The 20,962-nt window shown below is 43.5% G+C and overlaps 1 protein-coding gene across 16 annotated transcripts in view; it reads right to left on the bottom strand.

The window, feature by feature from the left end:
* The window catches only part of Erich3 (glutamate-rich 3), a 102,047-nt gene that overhangs the window by 22,276 nt on the left and 58,809 nt on the right, over positions 1-20,962 (bottom strand). For 9 of the 16 annotated variants that reach the window (NM_001433091.1, NM_001433093.1, XM_087620864.1 and 6 more), the window contains 3 exon segments: positions 5,054-5,287; positions 10,392-10,696; positions 16,451-16,637. In NM_001433091.1, coding sequence (NP_001420020.1) covers positions 5,054-5,287; positions 10,392-10,696; positions 16,451-16,637 — 726 coding nt within the window. 16 annotated transcript variants of the gene reach the window in all.

The raw sequence follows: 20,962 nt of genomic DNA, 5'->3' as shown, positions 1-20,962 counted from the left end.
AGTGTGTAGACACCTCTACACTGTCTGATTGAACTTGCCAAGCTTCCTAGTGAATACAACACAGGGACTAGAACCACGTGGTTCTGCCTACACCTCCGCTCTGGTCAATCTTCCTTCCTTTGGAACTGTACTAAGTCAGAGCATTTCTACTTGTACCATATAGGTTCAGGAGTGTGGCAAAGCCAGGTACTGTGGCACATGCTTCTGTGCCCAGCATGTGGGAGCCTGAGACAGGAGGGTCTCAAGTTCCAGCCCGGCCTGAGAAACATAATGAGATCATGCCTCCAAAAAGTCAAAACTGTAGAGAAAAAATTCATTTGATGATATCTTGTGTAAACTAATCAATGGTGAATTTAACCTTTCTTTTCAATCTGTGACTTCCTACTCCAGCAACCACGTTATTAAGGAATGACTAACTGGCGGGAGAGATGGCTAAGCAGATAAAAGCGCTTGCTGTTCTTGCGGATGCTTTGAGTTTTGTTCCCAGCATCCACTTAGCAGTTTACAACTGACTATAGCTCCAGTTACAGGGCATTCAAAGACATTTCTGGTCTCCACAGGCACCAGTCAGGTACACCATGTAGACGAACACCCAAACACATAAAAACAAAACAAAACAAAACAAGTCAATAACTACGCAAAAATTACACATAAAGTCTGTCTGTACGTCATGGATGATCTCCTTATGGCTCTTCCAGTTGTGAGCATGATACACTGCAAGCTCAGTACACGACAACATGCCAAATACAAGGTCAAGACTGAAGGGGACCTGGACATGTGCTTTTCTTCAAGTTCCTACATAGCCAAACCAATATGATCGAGACACAGTGTGAATGTATGAAACCCTCAAAAAACATATCCAAGTAAGAAAACCCAAAGCTAGAAGAACTCTTGATGCCAAGTAAACTGATTTTTTTGTGACGCTGAGACTTTTCAAGTCCAAGACATCCACTTCATCAGATTGAAAAATACACAAATGGACGCTTTCTTGGAAGACAAAGATGCTTCCAGTCTGGCTTTTTCAGTGGTCTGAGGACCAACACTGTCTGCCTCTTGATCCCTAGCCTCTCTTGGATGTCTCTCCCTTCTCTCTCATGAGGAATTACTTAGCCTTTACCTCTTCACAGGCATTACTACCCAAAGCCTGTGAAAAGTGTATTCCTAGTCACACAGCATTTTCCCATCAGAACTACAGCGTCCATCTTTGACAGTACATCTTCTGCTAGTAAATTAGTGTCCAGGGTTGCAAACACAAATGTGGAGAGGAGAGATGTCACTCCTTTTAAATGGCAGGAAGCTGCACACATCATTCTTGGAGCAGGGTCCTCTCTTCATCCTCTATTCTTCGTCTCTCATGGGCCCCAAAACCGTGTTCATCAAAGTGCATGAGTGCAATTGTTAGCTGGCAGTTTAAACAGGGCTGACTTGCCATGAGAGTGACAGTCTGGGCAATTGTTTGCCCCTGGGAACAGGTGCAGGCAGGATCAAATGAAACACATCCAAATACGAACAGCAAGCTTCTTAATCATGTCAATAAAAGGGATGGACGGGTGTCTGGGATTCGACGCCCAAGCTATGCTTCTCGCACGTGTGTAGGTGAAATGCTGTATTTCCCATGAAATCCACCATGATGCTGTCATTTTTAGTAAATGCTATGTACTAAACTGGATAAAATCGCTAACTCTTAACACTTCCCATACTAACAGGCATAGTGTTGAGCATCACAAAAGAATGTGATTAAAATAAAGGGTCAGAAGGCAGGAGACCCCCCCCCTCCGGGAACTGGCAAGCAGTGAGATTATATTTCGGAGCACTGTCAAGATAGCAATGTGCGTGCACACCCTGGATGCAAATAAGCTTTTGAAAGGATACTTGGGTAATTCCTTGTTAAAATGAGAAGAGCTAATAGCTTATAAGCTCAATTCTACCTCTTAAGTTTTCCGCATTTGTGAAATGACTGAGACTATGACCATGCCTAAAACATTGCATATCTTGCCTCTATGTAGTAACAGGAATTCTACACAACTTTTTCAATTAATATTCTAAGAACCACATGTCGTGAACATTAATCAGCAATCACAAGAGTACTCAAAGTACTTTGGAAGTCATTTTACAGCAAAACCTCTGTGAGGAAAAAGCAAAAGGACACCCCATCTTGGCTTCCTTAGCACAGTTTTGTTTGCTATTAGTTTGGCTAATTTGATGAAGAAAACTTAATACAAGGGAATGTCTGAAAACCGACCTACTGACAGGGTTTACAGGCTTAACTTGGGCACCGCAGTGAGCAGAATCACTACGAGGAGACCTTACACGGCTTAGGAATGAAGAGGAACCTTTATACATGGAGACGAAGGTCAACCTAGTAAAATTTAGAAACTGGTCGTTTTTCATCTCTCTTTTGTAGAAACAAAACAGGCTAAACAAGAAAACAGAGGTAGAGGTAGCACAATTTCAAAACACCTCTGAGCTATAGAGGCCCCCAAAAGAAAAATTCTTTTCATTGGGTTGAAAGGTTGTCTGAGTTTTAGGTACATGGCTATTTTTGGATTTTGAAAATGTATGTTTTCTACAAAGTACAGGTCTTGAGGTTTGCTTATAATTGGAACTGAACTGCAGTTCTTTCTGGCTATGTACCGGCTTTGGGATTATTTAATTTCACTATTTGCAAGCTTATGTATTGTGAAATGTAGATAAAGGAGAATGTAATTGCTTTTAAGGTTGTTTGAGGTAAATGAGGGAATTCACGCAGCATATTTAGTGTGGGGCTCAACACAACAAAGAGTCCTAATAAACAGGAGTCAGCTCACAAGCTATGGCACTGCCTCGGTGGGATGACTTTCCAGTCAATGACAGGCAGGCAGCAGTTGGCATCAAAGTTTCCCATCCCTCAGTTACTCAGTAATCATGGTGCAAAGGCTCAAAGCTTTCCCTGTGTGGAAAAGACAAGCACTTCCTGTATCCTTCTCCTTGTGAAAAAAATATAATATATATAGTATTAGGAAGGTTGATGTGACCTCCAGAAAGCACAAAACTCAGACAAATGGATAGCCAAGGACCTCACGGAATCTCCATGTTGTCAGCAGCTTCACAATCTCCCACTCTTACAGCAGGCACAGACACCCAGGCCACTCGTGTTCCCAGCCACTTATATTTATATCCAAACACATTTTTAAATCAGTTTATCAATAAATTGTCCATGGACAATTTCTTTAAAAATACCGACTGAGGCAAATCCTTTTCTATAAGGTGACACCTCTTTTTTCTACTGAATCATTTAGTTTTGTGTCATAACAAACTGTAATGTAGACTCTAGTAGGTGTGTTCAAACTGAGAAGAGACCTCACCTGTTACATGTATTTAGTGTAAGAAATATAACGTGTGGATAGCAAGTTATAGAACATTTCAATACATTAAAATACTATAATGTTTGACATTGTGATAACTATGAATGCTGATCTTGTTATATACTGAGTTAACTTCATTCTGATTTTTAAAGTTATATTTCATTTACTCCCCACCTAGCCATTGAAGAGTTTAGTATGAAATACGTTGTTCACATACTCGTGGACCCATTTTGGCTTTGAAACAAAACCATTTTCTCTTTTACTCCCCATAGAATCTGCTGGGTTCACCTTAAATACATGTACATTAAACATTAGAACAAGTTTTCTTAAATTGTAGTTTGAAGAAAGTAGAATTATAAGCTAAATATTTACCCAGAACCAAATTGATTACTTAATTCTGTTTAAACCATCTTAATAATTCCTAGATTCAAAACTAGCTAATTTTATATAGAAAATAATTTGGAATAAAAGGAATTTTTTGTAAAAGTCGGCAACTTAAAAAGTTGACAAATTTGACCTAATTCTCAAGTTACAAATTTCGGAGCCATGCAGACTTAAGTACGTAAGAATCATTATTATTATTGATAGAAGGCAAGAGGTACGGAGAGAAATCTTCAGCCAAAAGCCACAAATCATAAACCAAATATTTGTATCTAACAAAATAGAAAACGTTTCACTGGACAGACAGACATAAGGAAATTACAGTCTTTTTAAGAGTCTTTTCCTACCTGAAACGAGATGTATGTTTCCTTTGAACACTTACAGTTGTTTTAAGCTGAGAGATTTCTAAAGAAGCCACAGACCCTTCTATGAACTTAGTAGGTCTACATCCTCTGTTCAAGAAATGAACAGAGATAAGTAGCCCACAGCGATTAGAACCCATTTAGCAAACAGAAGCTGCTGGCCTTGGGTTAGGGGCTCAAGTGCAGGAGCCTCTTTCTCCACCCTCAGAGCTGACACTGCCATTCTTACTGTCACAAGGAAATGACAGGCACCCTACTGATACAGCCTGCCAGTCACAATGTCCCACAGGGACTTCAGGGTAGCCAGAGAAATCAGCACAGGCAGCACATCCAGTACACACTAATGGGCTGAAAAGTTGTCCTTCCTCCTGCTGCCTGAGCCGGGAATCAGGGTCAGTCTGGTTACCCATCAATCATATTACACAGGACCCCTGGGAACTGTGAGGGGACCCACACTCAGAACCCTTCCCACTCTGCAGACTGTTTCTCGGTGGCTTTAGTAACTCTTCCAATAAATCTGTTACCCAAAACCTGCCTCAGTATCTTTCTGGAATACCACCCAAGCCCTTACAGAAGCTATGTTATATGTGGGCATGTGTGTGCGCGCATGTGTGTGCGTGTGCGTGTGCATGTGCGTGTGCCTGTGCCTGTGTGGGTGGGAGGGTGCGGGTGTGTGTGTGTTGTGTGTGTGTGTGTGTGTGTGTGTGTGTGTGTGTACTGAAATATTTTGAGATAAAAGAATGGAGTAACTTTTTAACTAGACAGAACACAAGTCCAGCACAAGCCTAATCTGACTTCTTGCCAAAGTTCCCCAAACTAAGAAAAACAAACCAACTAAGAAACATCTCTGCAATTCAGAAATGCACCGAGGGGCAGCTGGCTGGGGCTCCTGGGTTAGGTCACACATCTCTGTCTTATTAAGGAAAGGTGAGTTCCTATCACACTGTGGCACACTCTGCAACCTGCCTTGTCTGTCATCCTCTTCGCTGTCTGAGCATCCAGTATCCTCGAAGTTCTCACTGTCACGGGCATCTAGTGCCTTCTCTGAAGAGGTTTCAAGCTCCTTTTCGGGGTTTAGATTATCTTTTTCACCTTCGGTGGGTGACTTGGTTCCTCTACTCATCTGGTCATCATCCTGGTCCTCTCCGTCCTCCTTCTCATCTTGTTTTAACTCATCTATTTCGAAATCTTCTTCGTAGTCTGAAAGAAGAAACTCCATGGTAACAATGCAAACAAGCCTGGGACCTTCAACTACTTCACTCTAATGGGAACTCGGGCTCCATTGTCCCCTGGTTCCTGGGTCTGTCTCTGCTGCTTTTTCACCCAATTTAGGGAACAGAGATGACTGTTAGTAAATGGCCAAAGACTGCAATCAGCTACACACAGCAGCACAAAAAGAAATGAAGCCCAAAATTGGCAAAGCTGGAAGCTAATAAAGGCTCATTTACAAGTGGACACCATTACCCACAGTGACCAAATGGAAAAGGGGAAGCTTTGTAGGAGAGAATAAATTAGAAGCAAATTAAAAATGAGAAAAACAGGATTACAATAATGGAAGTTAATCTGGAGACCCAGTGAGGTCACATTTCATATGAAGATTGTTCAAAATATTTGGATATCACTCTAATTAATAGTGAAGTGGAAAAACTCAATTAATCACATCCAAAGGACCTGAGAGATAGCCTGCAAATAGCACGTTGAGAGCCGAATGGACAAGGAGCAAAGCCCTAAAGATGACTTTAGAGCTAAGCCAGAAGACGAACCATGTAAAGTGTTCGTTTCTACAATGCACAAAATAATTACAACCCAAGAATAAAAACTCTACGAAATAGAACGTCGCTGTCACAGCCTCAAATTTACTTCATTCCCTACAGGGACAGAGCAAATTTGTACCAGGGAAAGCAAATTGTCACATCGTATAAACTCCAGCTGTCTCTCGTGGTTATAATTTTTCACCTTTCATATTTAATTGTTTCCTCTTAATTCACCACCCAAACTTAAAATCTCAAACTGACAGCAAACCAAAGACAGACAGCAAGAGGCTCTCATGCAGAACCAATTAAGCAAGTAAAAAAAAATCATCCTCAAGTTAAAAGATAGAAGGAAATAAAGGTTTTCCGATGTTTATGTGTTTTAGCTCCTAGACACTTCGACTCTTCTGGTGGTGGGGACTCCTGGGTAACGGACTTGAGAACTGCCCATCCTCTGCAGTCAAAGAAAGTTACTTTTGAAATGAGTGCCCTATGCCCAGAAAATGTCTCCTTTGTGAAAACAAGAGTGAGGTAAAAAATAAGAACAAAGTGGACACAACAAGATGGCCAGCGTGAGGTCTCCACACGTCGGGGAAACAACACCATAGAAAAAACAGTAGGGTGAGGAATTTAGCTCACGTTTCAACACACAGAGTAAATGGTAAGAAAGTAAGGAGACTCAGATTCAAACATTGCTGGGCAGGTTACAGGGAAATTTCTCTTTATATGATTTTATTTATGTGTGTGTAATGTTGTGTGTCACATGTGTGTATCTTGTTGTGTGTGTCACATCTGTGTGTCATTTCAGTGTGATTCACATGTGTGTTTCATGTTGTGTGTGTCACATGTGTAAATCATTTTTGTGTTATGCATGTGTCATGTTGTATGTGTCATGTTGTATGTGTCATATGTGTATGTTATGTTGTGTGTGTCATATGCAGGTGTCTACAGAAGCCATAGATGGCATTAGATCCTCTGCAGTTGGACTTAAGTTGTTGTGAGCCACCAGTGTAGGTGCTGGGAACTGAACCTGGGTACCATGGAAGAGCAGTCCGCACTCTTACCAGCTGGACCATCACTCCAGCCCCCAGGGCAATTTCATAACTGCTCACTAATAAGCTTTAACTCAAAAATCTCTATGTAAAAGGGTATAAGACTTCATCAAAAGACATGATGGTAGTATAACTCCAGCCACCAAGGAATCTCCCGTCTTTGTTGAGGGAATGTGATTTAGGTAAACTGTGCACTCGCTGTCTGCAGCAATCTCGGTTGTTACTTCTGACGCGTGAGTGTTCACACTGTGGTCTGGTTAGTTAGGATTCATCATTAATTAGTGAAATGGCATCAAGCGCAGCTCCTACTTTACCCATGGTTTAGCTGTGCTTGCCTTCCATCTCCCATGCTCAAATACAGTCTGAAAATAATACATGGAAATTCCTAGAAATCAAACTGTAATTTAAAAATAACTATTACGAGAGAATCCATCCACCCTCTGGAGGCTGAACTTGGGGTATTGTGAGTGCTAGGTAAGGTTTGTACCAACCACTGAGCTAGACCCCAGCTCTGCCCTCACCATGTTTTCTCATAATTATTCTATTGTAGGAGCCATTGCTATTAAGCATCTGTGCCTAATTCATGAACTACATTTTGTTATGCGAATGTATGTATGTTTAAAAATGTGTACAGGATTTGGCATGAATCACATCTGTGACTCTGACATTGTAAATATTGGTAGAATACTTTGGGACAAAGCTCAAAAGAAAAAGAGTAAACCTAAGTGAAATGGTATCAAAGAAATACTAGAGGTCAGATGAGAGAGAGAGAGAGAGAGAGAGAGAGAGAGAGAGAGAGAGAGAGAGAGAGAGAGAGCGAGCGTTATATAGCTGGCACACAAGTGTGATGTGTGCATGTATGTACATGTGCATATGTGTGGGCATGTGTGTAGGTATATGTATGTCTCTGCACACATGTGTGTGCATTGGGTGGCTGTGCATATGTGTGTGCAGGTGTGTATGTATATGTGTCTGTAGTGTGCACATGTGTGTGGCTGTTCACACATGTACGTGGTGTAGGTGTGCACATGTGTGGGTACATGTGTGTCTGTACACATATGTGTGTGAATGTGTTTAGTGCTTGCACCTGTATGTGGACAGCAGGTATCCTGTGCTCTCTCTCTCTCTCTCTCTCTCTCTCTCTCTCTCTCTCTCTCTCTCTTTCTCCCTCATCACCCCTTCTCACTCTTCATCTTCATCCTTTGAGGCAGGGTCTCTCACTGAACCTGCTAGCAGCTGGCTAGGATTCAAGAATTTTGCTGGCTGCACCCTTCCACAGTGCTGGGGTAACAGGTACATGTGACTCTACCCAGTTTTCACATGGGTCCTGGCAGTTTGACCCCTGGTCCTCATGCTTGCATAGCAACTGCTCTTACCCACTGAACCATCATCTCTCCCGCCCCATATACGTACTATTTGGCATTATACAATATTAGTCACAAGATAAGCCTGACAGAACATGTAATGTAATAAGTGTAATGTAATAATTCCATCCATAGCAGTAAATAGTAGTGAAATATGAGGGTTTGGGGATCAGGTGTCACATGTCCTCTCAGATAGAACGTTCCTCAGCTATGTGACACTGGGCAATTTAACTTCTTTAAGCTTCAGCTTCTTCATCCATAACCTGACTAGCACAAAGCTGTGGTATTAGAAACAGCAATACTAAACTCAACCCGTGAGCTATAGGTCATCGGGAACATGAGTCAGCACTAACAGTTGTCATGGGGTAGTGGAGGGACTGGTCTTAAGCAGCACAAATCACATTAAAGTGCCGTCATTTGGGAGCAATGCAAGTCACTGGGTGGGGGGTTCTCAATTTAAACCAGAGCAACACAGTAGCCACAATCAGGACAGGGACATAAAAGGGATATCCAGGGAAAACAGAAACAGCTTTGCATCCTATTTTCAACAGAGTTCTACGTTTCCCTTCAAAATATAAAAATTCGACCCCGTCAGAGCAATGTGCTGACCTCTCATCACACCAAGGAGAGCTCAGTCCTCCATCAGTCACCAGCCTTCCATTTTCATTGGGGCACAGGAAGAGCCATCTTTGTGTCACCTACTTTTGGCTTAAATGGGAATGACCTGGTGGTATGTGTTTGAGCAACCTTCCTTTAATAGGGTCTGCTCTGCCATCCCGAGTTCTTCTAGATCATTCAGTTAGATTGTTTTCCCTGGTCTGACTTAAGAGGAGGGGCACTGGGTGAACAGATATGGAGCATCACATCTGCTAGAATCTTTTCTAACCCAGCTCCGGCTATGTGATCAGCCAAGGTCCCGCAGAGCGCCATGACTTGCCACCAGTTCTCCCGGGAAAACAAGGGAAAGGGATGACGTCTCCCATTGCCCTCCTTCTCAAGCCCCAAGTCTTGCACTAAGCAGTTCTATGCCAACCCCGAGGCAATGCCTGATTTCTGAAAATTCCCCATCCAGAGGAGGAAGAGAGCTAGGAAGGACTGTAGACAAAAGTGAGCAGGGTGCCGGAGTGATGAGTGAAATCTGTTCAAATAGCAACCATGTTATCTCTGTCATCAACACACGAGACCTAGAACGCTGGCCCTTTCTCCAGGATTTTTGCAACCCTCCTGCAGCAACATGATGTAAGGAAGAGGATCCTAAAGCCAGAGCTTCCACAGAGAATGAAAACCTGTACTGCTCCTCTAATCCAGCCTTTACGTTCAAGAGGTAAGGGGACCCCTCCCCCACAAGTGGTCTCGTAATACCTGGGAACATGGGTACACAGTGAACGATTCAATAGTCTGGGAGGAGATCCACATGGGTATGGATCTCAATTCTGTTGTGCTGTCTGCGCATGAGAGAGACCCGTTTACAACTGTGAAATGAAAAGAGCGGCATGCTTCCACATAGGTGAGAGGGAGTGGAGGGAGTGGAAAAAGTGTCTGGCAACACGCACTGCTCTGAGCCTATGGTATTATTCCTGTTGCTACCACTTTAGCTTTCACTGTGCAGGTGTGTGAGCGTATGTGTCTCGGCGTGCTTGTGTCTGTGTAGAGAAAAGAGTTATGAAAGGGAGAAGGAGGGGCGGAGAGGGAGGGGAGAGAGGGAGAAAAAGGAAGGGAAAACGTGATAAGCAGTCTCTAGGACTTCTAACTGAATATAAGCTCCTGTTAGGATGTGATGTCCTAGCTCCAAATACTAGGACATATATTGGACATATATTGTACTTACCAGCCCCAAAGTGGACAGTCAATGTACTCCTGCATTCGTGTCCAAAGACTAAATAAATAGGCAAAATTCTATTTAGTCAAATGATCTCTATGGGTGTGAACCCTGGCTCTAGTAAGCAGGACAGAAACTTCCTTATGTCTTCACACCTATAGTGCTTCCAAGGCCAGGACACCTCCCCTCAAAACACCACAGGACAAAATGAAGGGAGTGGGCCATGGCTGCCTACAGATCACAGCTAAGCTATAGTTCACATGCTACTATGACAGTTTAGGATGGCAGTAGAGGCAAGGGGCGTCCACCCTGGGTTACCGTATTTAACAGCGTTGTCCTGGTCCTCTTCCCAGACGCTATGCCCTATCCTGCCCTTCCATTCCATTTCCTCTATAGCCGTCCTCACTTCTTTGACCCCTAATTTTATTTCCTCAGCTGAAAATGCGGCTGAGACAGAGGACTCTTTCCTCTCCATCTCGTTCCTTTTCGATGGTGCATTCTCTCTGTCCTTCCTCAGTTTCCCCTGATTCTTCTTCAGTGACTCCTCCTTTTTCTCAGCAATCTTGTCCTTCTTAGGTTTCATTGAAGATGGTTTTCTGTCAAGGCCCATTGCAATAATGCACCTGTGAGAAGTAACAGCGTGAAGCCTTCATTAACGTGTGTAGTAGGTTGATGGAGTCATAAACTTTACAACTCATGTGGATCATAATAAAAATTATGAGAAATAAGCTACTTGTTTTCATAGACCAATTTAAAATAAGCCATTTTGTTCTTATTAATATGGAAATCTGGCATATGGGCCTATATTCTTAATTTTAAGCACGATAACAGATATTTTAAAAGCTCTCATCAATCAAAAACTATACCATCGAACTTTTTACAGGAATTACAGAATTGTAATATATATACAAACATAATTATATATAAATGTAATTTATACACACATAAATAAACACATAGGTAATGATCCAATATATTGATGGATGCTAGGTAGATAAATGATAGTTAGATAGATAGATAGATAGATAGATAGATAGATAGATAGATAGATAGACAGATGATAGATACACAGATATAGGATAGATAGACAGATGATAGATACATAGATAAATAGACAGACAAGATAGACAGGATATACAGGTCATCAGTTCTTAGCTATTATATAATTGAGGGGCTGGAGAGATGGCGCAGCACTTCAAAGAGCCTCCTGTTCTCACAGGACTAAAAGATGAGAGTTTGGTTCCTAGAATACAACTTGGTTGTCTTATAACCACCTGCAACTCTAGCTCCAAGGTGTTCAATAGTCTCTTCTGGCCTCTGTGGCACCTACACACATGTGGTAAACACACACACACACACACACACACACACACACACGTACACATAAATAAAAGTATACATTAAACAGAGACATGTAAAAATAATCAGAAAAAAAGACGTTATTGCCTTTGCAATTCATTGCTCCAAGAACACATTAACAACTTGCATTTAAGGTCAATTCAACATGTTTTAGTAATTAGTTTTTATGAAAAAAAATCAACCATTGTTTTTTGTGCTTTTTAAGTACCTTGGGAGTCTGTGTGTGTGTGTGTGTGTTTTTTTTAAACAGAATTTCCATTATTGCTTTTGAAGAATGGCCTTTTGAAGCCCTTCCCTACAATCTTGTATGGATTCATTGGTGGTAAGCTTTTGTTCTTCAAAGCTAGAAACACTCTGCAGAAGTCATTGCACCTCGAATTTGGTGACCCACCCAGATGTTCTGAACACATTGTGTCTGTAGAGATCAGAGAAACCCTCAGCTGCTGTTTGCTACCTTCCTCCTGCCTTGGGACAGGGTCTCCTGTTGAACCTCTGTATACCAGGTAAGCTCCCATCGAGCCTCTGGAGAACTACTAGTCTACAACAGCCATCTCATCATGGGAGGAGAAGGGTACACAGTCATGTCCAGTTGGTAAGTTTCAGTTCCTAACGGAGGCCCTCATACCTGAGCAACCACTGAACCATCCCCTAGCCCACGATAATTTCTTAAGTGAAAGATTTTACTGAATTTTCAGTCATCTTGAGTCTTCAAGCAGCATGGAAATTGCTTAGTCTTTTTTTCCCCCAAAACAGATCATAACAAGAAGTGCCACATTCTATCACCTAACATTTTAGCATCTCCTTGGTGATAGAACTGAGAGAACCTGCACTCCAGCTAAAGACCAGGTCGTAGAACATGAGGGGATAGGAACCAAGATCTCACCCAAATTAAGCATGATAAGGTCTTTCCCATCACCATGATGTGCTTAGTGTGCGGTTTCCCCAGGATAACAATGTCACACATCGTCACAGGATGTCATCATTAGCCTTGCCTTCTGTGCAAACATCTCTTCCTTCATCAGTGGCAACCACAAACCTGAGGCCTAGAGCCTGTGATTTGTTGCTACCCTGAATGTATGCTGTGCTGTGTAAAGGCTTGGGGGACTCCCTGCTGAAAGCTCAGATGTTTTATAGCCCATCTGCTGAAGGGAATTGGACAAAGTGAGTAACATCTGGCTCCCTCATCACTGACTACCTCTTTCACTTCTCAGTGTAATTCAGCATGATGGTTCTGATTACTGAAGCTCAAATACATTACTGGAATATCTCAAGTCATCTAAGTGGGACAGAAGTCAAGTAAACAAGACTCCATGACCACTCATCCTTCCCCATTTCTACTACCATATGAGGACCTTTGCCTCACCTGTGACCAGGGGACAGCAAAGGCAACTGCCTCAAACATTCACTGACATGTTTGGAAGACGTGGTTTTGAAGCTAACATTTAAAAAAAATGTAACTATTCTCTAAGAACTGTAAGTAAATTACTTGAGAGTGAAGGGTTTCATTCTTTAATCTCATAACTCCTTTTATATTCTTGGAAAGGTGACAAGAATTAGCTCATAGGATTTCAGGGAAGGTAGGAAGCACTGAGTAGCAGAGCAAATGTCAACAGTCGCATGTTGCTGCTCTTGCCAAGTCCTCCAAAGAAAGTGCTTAGAGCTTAGTAGTCCAGTTTCTGATTGCACAACAACTCATTAAGAATAGTCTGTGCACTGGCTACTTCTCTGTTACTAAGATAGGAAAGGATGGGGAAGTCAATGTGGGGAAGAATGGGCAAATGTAGCAGTTATAGAGAAATGGAGTCCATCCAGGGAAGCAAGCTACCAGTCAAACACTGAGACCTCTCATCTCATCCACTCACAGGCCTCAGGGAGAACAGGAAGTGAGGCCAGGACATCAAGCCTCAGAGCTCTCCCAGTGTTGTACTTCCTCCAGGAGGCTCCTTTCCCTACAGGTTCAATTTCCTTCCCAAGCAGTGAAACCTACTGATAAATCAAGTGTTTAAATGCAGGAGCCCAACATTTCTCATTCAAGCACCCTGACTTCACATGGATGATTGAGTATAAAGCCGTTATCTTCTTGAGAGGTCAGTGGGAATCCCTGAAATGATTTTTCAATAGCACAACCAGAATATCTGAACTAGAAACAGAGCACCATCCTGCCTGTGCTAACCTGAGCATTACTGCGTGAGACGTCTCACTTGCCTACTCTCTGGATTCTGTTTCATACCTCTTCTCTTCTCTCAAACCTCCAATTCATCCTCAACATCAAGTAAGAAATTTATTTCCAATTCTAAGAAATAGTGCAAATAGCGCTTCCCACCAGCTACTGCCCACTGCACACCCACACTGCACACCCACAAGGTAGCACCACTGCACACTCTACAGCTAACATCCACTGCACACCCACAAGCTAACACCACTGCACACCTGCCAGCTAACACCACTGCACACCCACAAGCTAACACCACTGCACACCTGCCAGCTAACACCACTGCACACCCACAAGGTAGCACCACTGCACACTCTACAGCTAACATCCACTGCACACCCACAAGCTAACACCACTGCACACCTGCCAGCTAACACCACTGCACACCCACAAGCTAACACCCACTGCACACCCACAAGCTAACACCACTGCACACCTGCCAGCTAACACCCACTGCACACCCACAAGATAACACCCACTGCACACCTGCCAGCTAACACCACTGCACACCTGCCAGCTAACACCACTGCACACCCACAAGCTAACACCACTGCACACCCACAAGCTAACACCCACTGCATACCTGCCAGCTAACACCACTGCACACCTGCCAGCTAACACCCACTGCACACCCACAAGCTAACACCACTCCACACCCACAAGCTAACACCACTGCACACCCACAAGCTAACACCCACTGCACACCTGCCAGCTAACACCACTGCACACCCACAAGCTAACACCACTGCACACCCACCAGGTAGCACCCACTGCACACCCACCAGCTAGCACCCACTGCACACCCACAAGCTAGCACTCACTGCACATTCTATAGCTAAAACTCATTACATACCCACCATCTAATGCCCACTGCACAACCAGCTCTTCTTTTCTCAAAACTGAAAGTTCTACTTGAATTCTTTATCCCAGTTTCTCAAATCTACTAAAGTAAACTCTAACAACTTCCTTCTTTATATATCGAAGTTTGTCCCATGATTCAGTGTTATCTGCTAGCATGAGTTAATAGCATAATACTGCCTCTTGAAAACCAAGAGGCCCTTCAAGCCATACACTGTCCAAACAACCATACAGTTATCAAAATTCCAGTAAAAGATTTTCAGTATCATCAGTTCACTCATTCCTCTGGAAGGCCACTGTGGTCAAGTCCCTATTCCTGCCCTTGCTTGGATAGCAATTCAGACTGTCCACCCAAGGAGACTGATGAGCGTCTATGGTATCAGTGAGGCTCACGTTTGTGTGAGGACTTTTCCAGAGAGAACTGACTGAAGGGAAAGGACTTGGACACAGGCAGCACCATCCTAGCCGCTGGGGCCTGGTTTACCACATAATTCATTTCTGCTTCCTGACCATCAACACCCCTGCGCACTCCTGCTGCTAAGCCTCTTTGAGCATGATGCCCTTCATGACCATGGGTGAAACTAACCCCTTCATCCCTCAGCTCTTCTCAGATATTTGCTCACTGTACTGTGAGAAGTTGAGGCACCGGTCTTCATTGTACTCATACATAGCCTGTCCACGCATTTGCCTCAGTAAATCACTGCCAAAGTCTTCAAACGTTTATTTCTAAGATAATCCTCCCTCGGGGTTCCCTTTCAAAGATTGGCTTTCCTTCTCTAGGGACTCTTCCTCCATGAGACCCTGAAGAGGAACTGTAGGAAGCTTGTTTGTCTGGAGTTCTCAATGTCTTAAGAAAGTCCCCCCATCTCATGATTTCCTGCCATCACTATACAAAATATTCTTGAATCCAAACAAGTCACCTCACCCAAGATTCTGAACCCAACTGGCTAGTCATCATGAATTCTATCATTTGAGTTATCTCACAGAAATCTAAACCTTCCTGTGTCCAAAACTAAACCTGTTCTTCTGCCCCTCCAAATGCATCTTCTACCATTAATCCTAAATGCATGTTGAACATACATCTTTCCGGTTGTGCAGGACAAACCTCTTTGGTCCTGAGTTTGGTTTCGTTTTTGGTGTGAGGAGGAGTGAAGCAGCAACTGGTCATGGGTTCTGTGAGCAGAGCAGAACTTGGGTGTCCACCTCTACATGTCCTCTTTGAGACAAGGTCTCTCAACTGAACTGCAAGCTCACTGTTTTAGAGGCTGGCTGGCTGGCTAACAAACTCTTGGGCTCTGCTTGTCTCTGCCTCCTAACGCTGGGATTCCAGACACATGAATCCATGTTTGACCTTTGTGTGTGTGCTGGGTCACTCATTTGCACAGCAAATACTCTTACCACTGGACCATCTTCTCGGGCCCTAGGACAAAAATGTCTGAGTTACCTTTGACTCTATTTTTCAAATGTAGGCCTGGATCCAACCCGTGCAGCCATATCAAAAATACACACACACACACACACACACACACACACACAAAGAAAGAGAAAAAGAGAGAGAGAGAGACAGAGACAGAGAGAAAGGGAGACAGAGACAGAGACAGAGACAGAGGGGAGAGAGAAGGCAGAGGAGGAGGAAAAGGAAGGCACACTACATGGTTATGGGGTATTAGACTCGGGCCATTACCAAGAATAAGAAGAAAGAAATGATGAAAATTTGGTCCCTTTCCCCACAGAGATAGAAGTTAAGGCAGTGTAAGGTAAGAGAGACAGATGAGAAGCAAGACAGAATTCAAAGTTCCACCACGTTTATCTCGTCTATCTAAGGCATTGGGACTCTGGTTTACATCTTATAAGGTTGAATGTACTGATTAGTTTTCTCCAAGAACTGTGCAGAGAAAAGTATTTGTGAAGGAAAACACCCTCTTTAGCCAAGGGCGTGCTTTCATACCTGTAGCAAGGAGATGCCTTCTCCACACACACAAACCCGAAGTAGCCTCTCTTGCCTCCCAAGCGGGAGCTCCTGCGGTGCTTGAACTCACAGCAGGAGCTGATCCTGTTCACCTGAATCCCATTCAGATAGAAGGTGAGGCTGAAGGGGTAGCCGTGGTGACGCTTGGAGATAAACTGAAAGGTGTCTGGAATTCAAATACAGACATTCTTGAGCAGGACTGGCTTCATAAGCATGTCTTATTAACCACACTTTTTTCTTTCCTTTTCAAAAAGAATACATTATGCTACAGAAAATACTTTTTTGTCTGAAAACTTTTTCTAGTACTGAGGGTGGAAACCAGAATCTCACACGAACTGGACCATCACCGCACGACTTACCTCAGTTAGTCAAGTGTTTCCCTGTGAATGAAAGAGCCTAGACTGGACCCTCAGAAACTGTCTTATAACAAGAGCCAAGGGTACACAACACCTTCTGCCCTCCCACACACACACACACACACACACACACACACACACACTCATACACACTACAGGCCTTCACACACTATTACATTTCAACTGTACCATTGAGCAGTCTAATTATGATGCTTATATTGGTGAGAGTTATTTCAACTCCAAGCTGAGCTGATGGCCGTTTGCCTTTGAGAGTCTTTTTCTCCCTTCCTTCTTAAGCACGTTACCAAGAGATTAAGGATTGATGTTTGTGATGCAATCTTAATCATTCCAAACCTTTACAATTCTCTAATAAAGTCCCGCCCAAGAGATGCTCAACAGAGTGACCCAGACTTCTGCTTCACGTGACACTTCCAGGAGCCCTTCAGGAGGTTCCACATCTCTGCCATGCGCTTATCACCTATCACAGCTCTTAGTACAATCTGCTAAAATATGGTTGTACCAGGGGTTTCAAAATTTTAACATGCAATGGAACCATTTCGGGGACTTATTAAAGCCAGACTGCCGATCCTTTTCAAAGAGTATCTTGCTCCAAGGTGTTGTGGTAGAACTGAGGAAAAATTCTGTGCTTTTGTTTATTTTTGTTTGTTTGTTTTAACCGCACTTCTGGCTTCCAGCCGCTCTTGTTGCAGGGTCTCGCTCACACCTCAGAACCCCAGATGTTCAGATGTTTGCTGTGCAGCACATTTGTAAAACCGTGAGGCAATGCTAGTTTAGTGTCTTGTTTCCTTCACAGTGGTAGGAGGTCCCGGATAATCGATCAGTGAGTCATTATTTTAACCTCTTCCTGCTCAGTTCTTGAGTGTCCGCGAGGAGGCAACAGCGAGGTCTGGAAACTTTGTAAATCAAGTGCAACTTGTCTTTTAAGAATTAGACCTACTGGAAAAGTCTTATCCTGTCCATCTCAGTATCCAGGACGAGAGTTAAACTAAGGAAGAGGTAGGCCTCTGGAAAGGCTGAGGCACAATGGGATCAAAAGGGCACCGGTCTTAATGACAAACAGACTCTTGAGTCAGAGGCTAGGAAGACAATCCAAACTCTTTACAGACTGACTCTGAGTCTACATAACTGTAGTTCGCTCTTCTGTGGCTTGTTCCTTTGAACTCCAAGAGTACCCACCAGGAAAAGATACTCTCAGGAAAACACAAGGAAGGGCTGGAGAGGCAGCTCAGAAGTGGAGGGTGCTTGCTACTGTTACAGAGGACTAGAGTTCAGTGTCCAGTATGCACCAGGTGGCTCACGACAATCTGGAACTCCAGCTCCAGGGTATCCAATACCTTCTGGCCTCTCTGGGCATGTCCACACATGTGTAAACACACACATGGAGACACAGACATAGACACATAAAATAAAACAAATATTTGAGGAAAGAAAATTTAGGGAGGTGACACAGCCAGGGAATGAACTACCAGGCATGATACACCTCCATCCCCTGCCATGTATGTGTTTCTAGAGATGTATGTGTATCTTCCTGATATTAGCGACTTGAGTCTTTGAAGGTTTCCAAAGTTAATGAACAAGATTTGGTGTCCCCTGCCTTGATCTCTGTCTGTTCTCTAATTCTATCTCTTAAAATAGGGTGGTTTCTCCCACTTCCGACTTGGTGGCTTCTTGGTGGAGTCGTCGGAGGAATGCAGAACAGAGAGCATGGAGTTTGAGTCCCTGTCCTCATCCTTCACGGAGGAACGCTTCACATCTTTAACTTGGGTATGACAGAGATGGGAGGTCCCAGTCTACCCACACCACAATGCATGACATAATACGTGACATGATGTGTGACATAAGAAAGAGCTTTAGTTGAAGTTCAGAAAGCAGAGATGTTTGCTGTGCATGGATGATGAGTATCATTGGGATACTAAAGGAAAAGACAAATACTGTGAATGGGTAGATAGATAGACGATAGATGCAGAGAAAGAAACACTTGTATGCATAAGAAGTCTGTTTGTTTAAGAATCTATCATTCAACCACAGAGGAATAATTGATCCGCTGGTTTATGAAGTAAGGGCATCAAATCCTCTTCCCTTAAACATGTCTTTAGAAATTGATAACTTAAAGGGGGCAGCATTTAATTTGTGAAAAACTCAAACTTCATAAGAATGCAGAAAAAAATCTGTGGACTTCTGCCTGGGCCTTTCCATACCTGCTGTGTTCTCTTCACTAATGCTCCAAGTGGGTACAGAATGGAAAAACACCCCGAAGCTTCCGGTCCGTGAAATCGGCCATAATTTGGTGCAGAAGGCAATGAACCCCTAACCTGTGGCATTTCAACTAATAAGAAGCTCTCTCTAAGAGGTCACACGGAAGGTCAGAGGATCCTGGAAACTGGAGCCTTAATTAGTAAATCAACACCCAGACTTTAACGGTAAACCATGGGCAATGGGGCTATCACAGCCATCTTCCACAGCTCACGAGCAGACTAAGTTTTCAGGAAGCAACCTGCGTCTCGGCAGACTTACTTTAGCTAGGCACAGACCTTACAAGAAAGCCTGGTGGAAAAACCAGTGCTGGGGCGTGCAAACTCCCCGACGTGGAACGTTCCCTGAACTCACTGAAGTTGAGAATCACTAAGGACTTCTGGGTGACCCTGTTCAGTTACTGTTTCGATTTCAGGAACATCATTAAGGAAGAGGAAGGTGTTCTGGCTGTTGGTTTTCCCGGATCCAATAAGTGATGTTCTCACAAAAAAGTAAACACACATACAGAGAGGAGACCACGCAGAGCCAGACACAGACACTTCAGGGACAACATTGTCACCAGCAGAGGACTGGCCCTTCTGAAGAGTCAAAACTGGACAGAATCAGGGAAGGCTTACAGCCTAGAGCTCTGCAAGGAACGCCATCCGAGATTGTCTTCGTTTCAGATGTCTGTCCTCCAGACATAGAAGATAACCTGCCGTTGTTAACACCATGATCAAGAGACATTTATCTTCTTAGCCCCGAGAGACTAACGCTCAGCAAACAGATCAAGTAGCAGAGGGGCTGAGCCTCTGACAGGTCATTGGTGAACGTTTGATATCAGACACCACCCTCAGAACTGGAAACTTCACGAGCTGAAGGAAGGTTCTGGAGCTGAGAGTTCACATCGACTCCAAATACTCCCGTACCCCTAAGCACACACTGTAGAAAAGTCAGAACCCAAAGTTCATAGTACGTAATCCGTGGTGATACATGTAAAGAAACAGGAAGTTGGAGCCCACACAGAGGGAAAGGGGCAAGCCAAACCGTTCTAACAATCTAGTGAGGAGAAATTATGTGGCGCTCATCTCAGTTCTTGACAACATCTGGGATCAACTGAAACCCAGGGTGCTGGGCAGGCCTGTGGGGGACTTTCCTAGTCAGGTTATTTAAAGCAGGAAGATTCGCCCTAAATCTGAACAGCACCTGCTGGTGGCAGCCCAGATAATAGACTTGGAAAGAGGAAGTTTGGCCTCCTGTCTGCCTGGTGACTCTCTCTCTCCCTGGTAAGTCCACCCAGCCTGTGGCTGAGACACAAACATATTAGAACCAACTTCCGGATTCCAGAACAGACTGAAGACCTGCATGTCTCCAGGAAACCAGACTGGGACTGAGGAGACGTTCAATCTCATAGAAAGAACTCCTTTCCAGACTTTCAGCCATTGTTGAACTACCCAGATCACAGCCTGTAAGCCATTCCAATAAGTATCTAATACATACATACATACATACATACATACATACATACATACATACGTATATACCAATTCTGCTCCCTAAGACAGATTACAATGTGAGTACACAAACATGCTACAATATATCCTTGTAGGCACTACTATTACTACATTGATTGTATTACAACATATTAATACAATATATTATTAATATTATTGACATTTGTATCCCCATCTGGAGATCGTTCTCTGGAGCGCGGATGTAATCATCTTTACGGCAGGTTCCGCATTCAGCAAAATCAAGCAGCTGCTGATTCAACAGGTCAGCAGAAGAGAGAGAAGGCTGTCAGCGAGAAGAGACCACCATGATGGTGAGCCTGAAGTGTTAGCACAAGAGCATTCCCAAATTTCACACAATCCCTGAACAC

This window comes from Rattus norvegicus, chromosome 2 (assembly GCF_021556685.1).
Source record: "Rattus norvegicus strain SHRSP/BbbUtx chromosome 2, alternate assembly SHRSP_T2T, whole genome shotgun sequence".
Lineage (NCBI taxonomy): Eukaryota > Metazoa > Chordata > Mammalia > Rodentia > Muridae > Rattus > Rattus norvegicus.
Note: the sequence above shows the minus strand (reverse complement) of the source record. Positions and strands in the feature narration are given on the sequence as shown.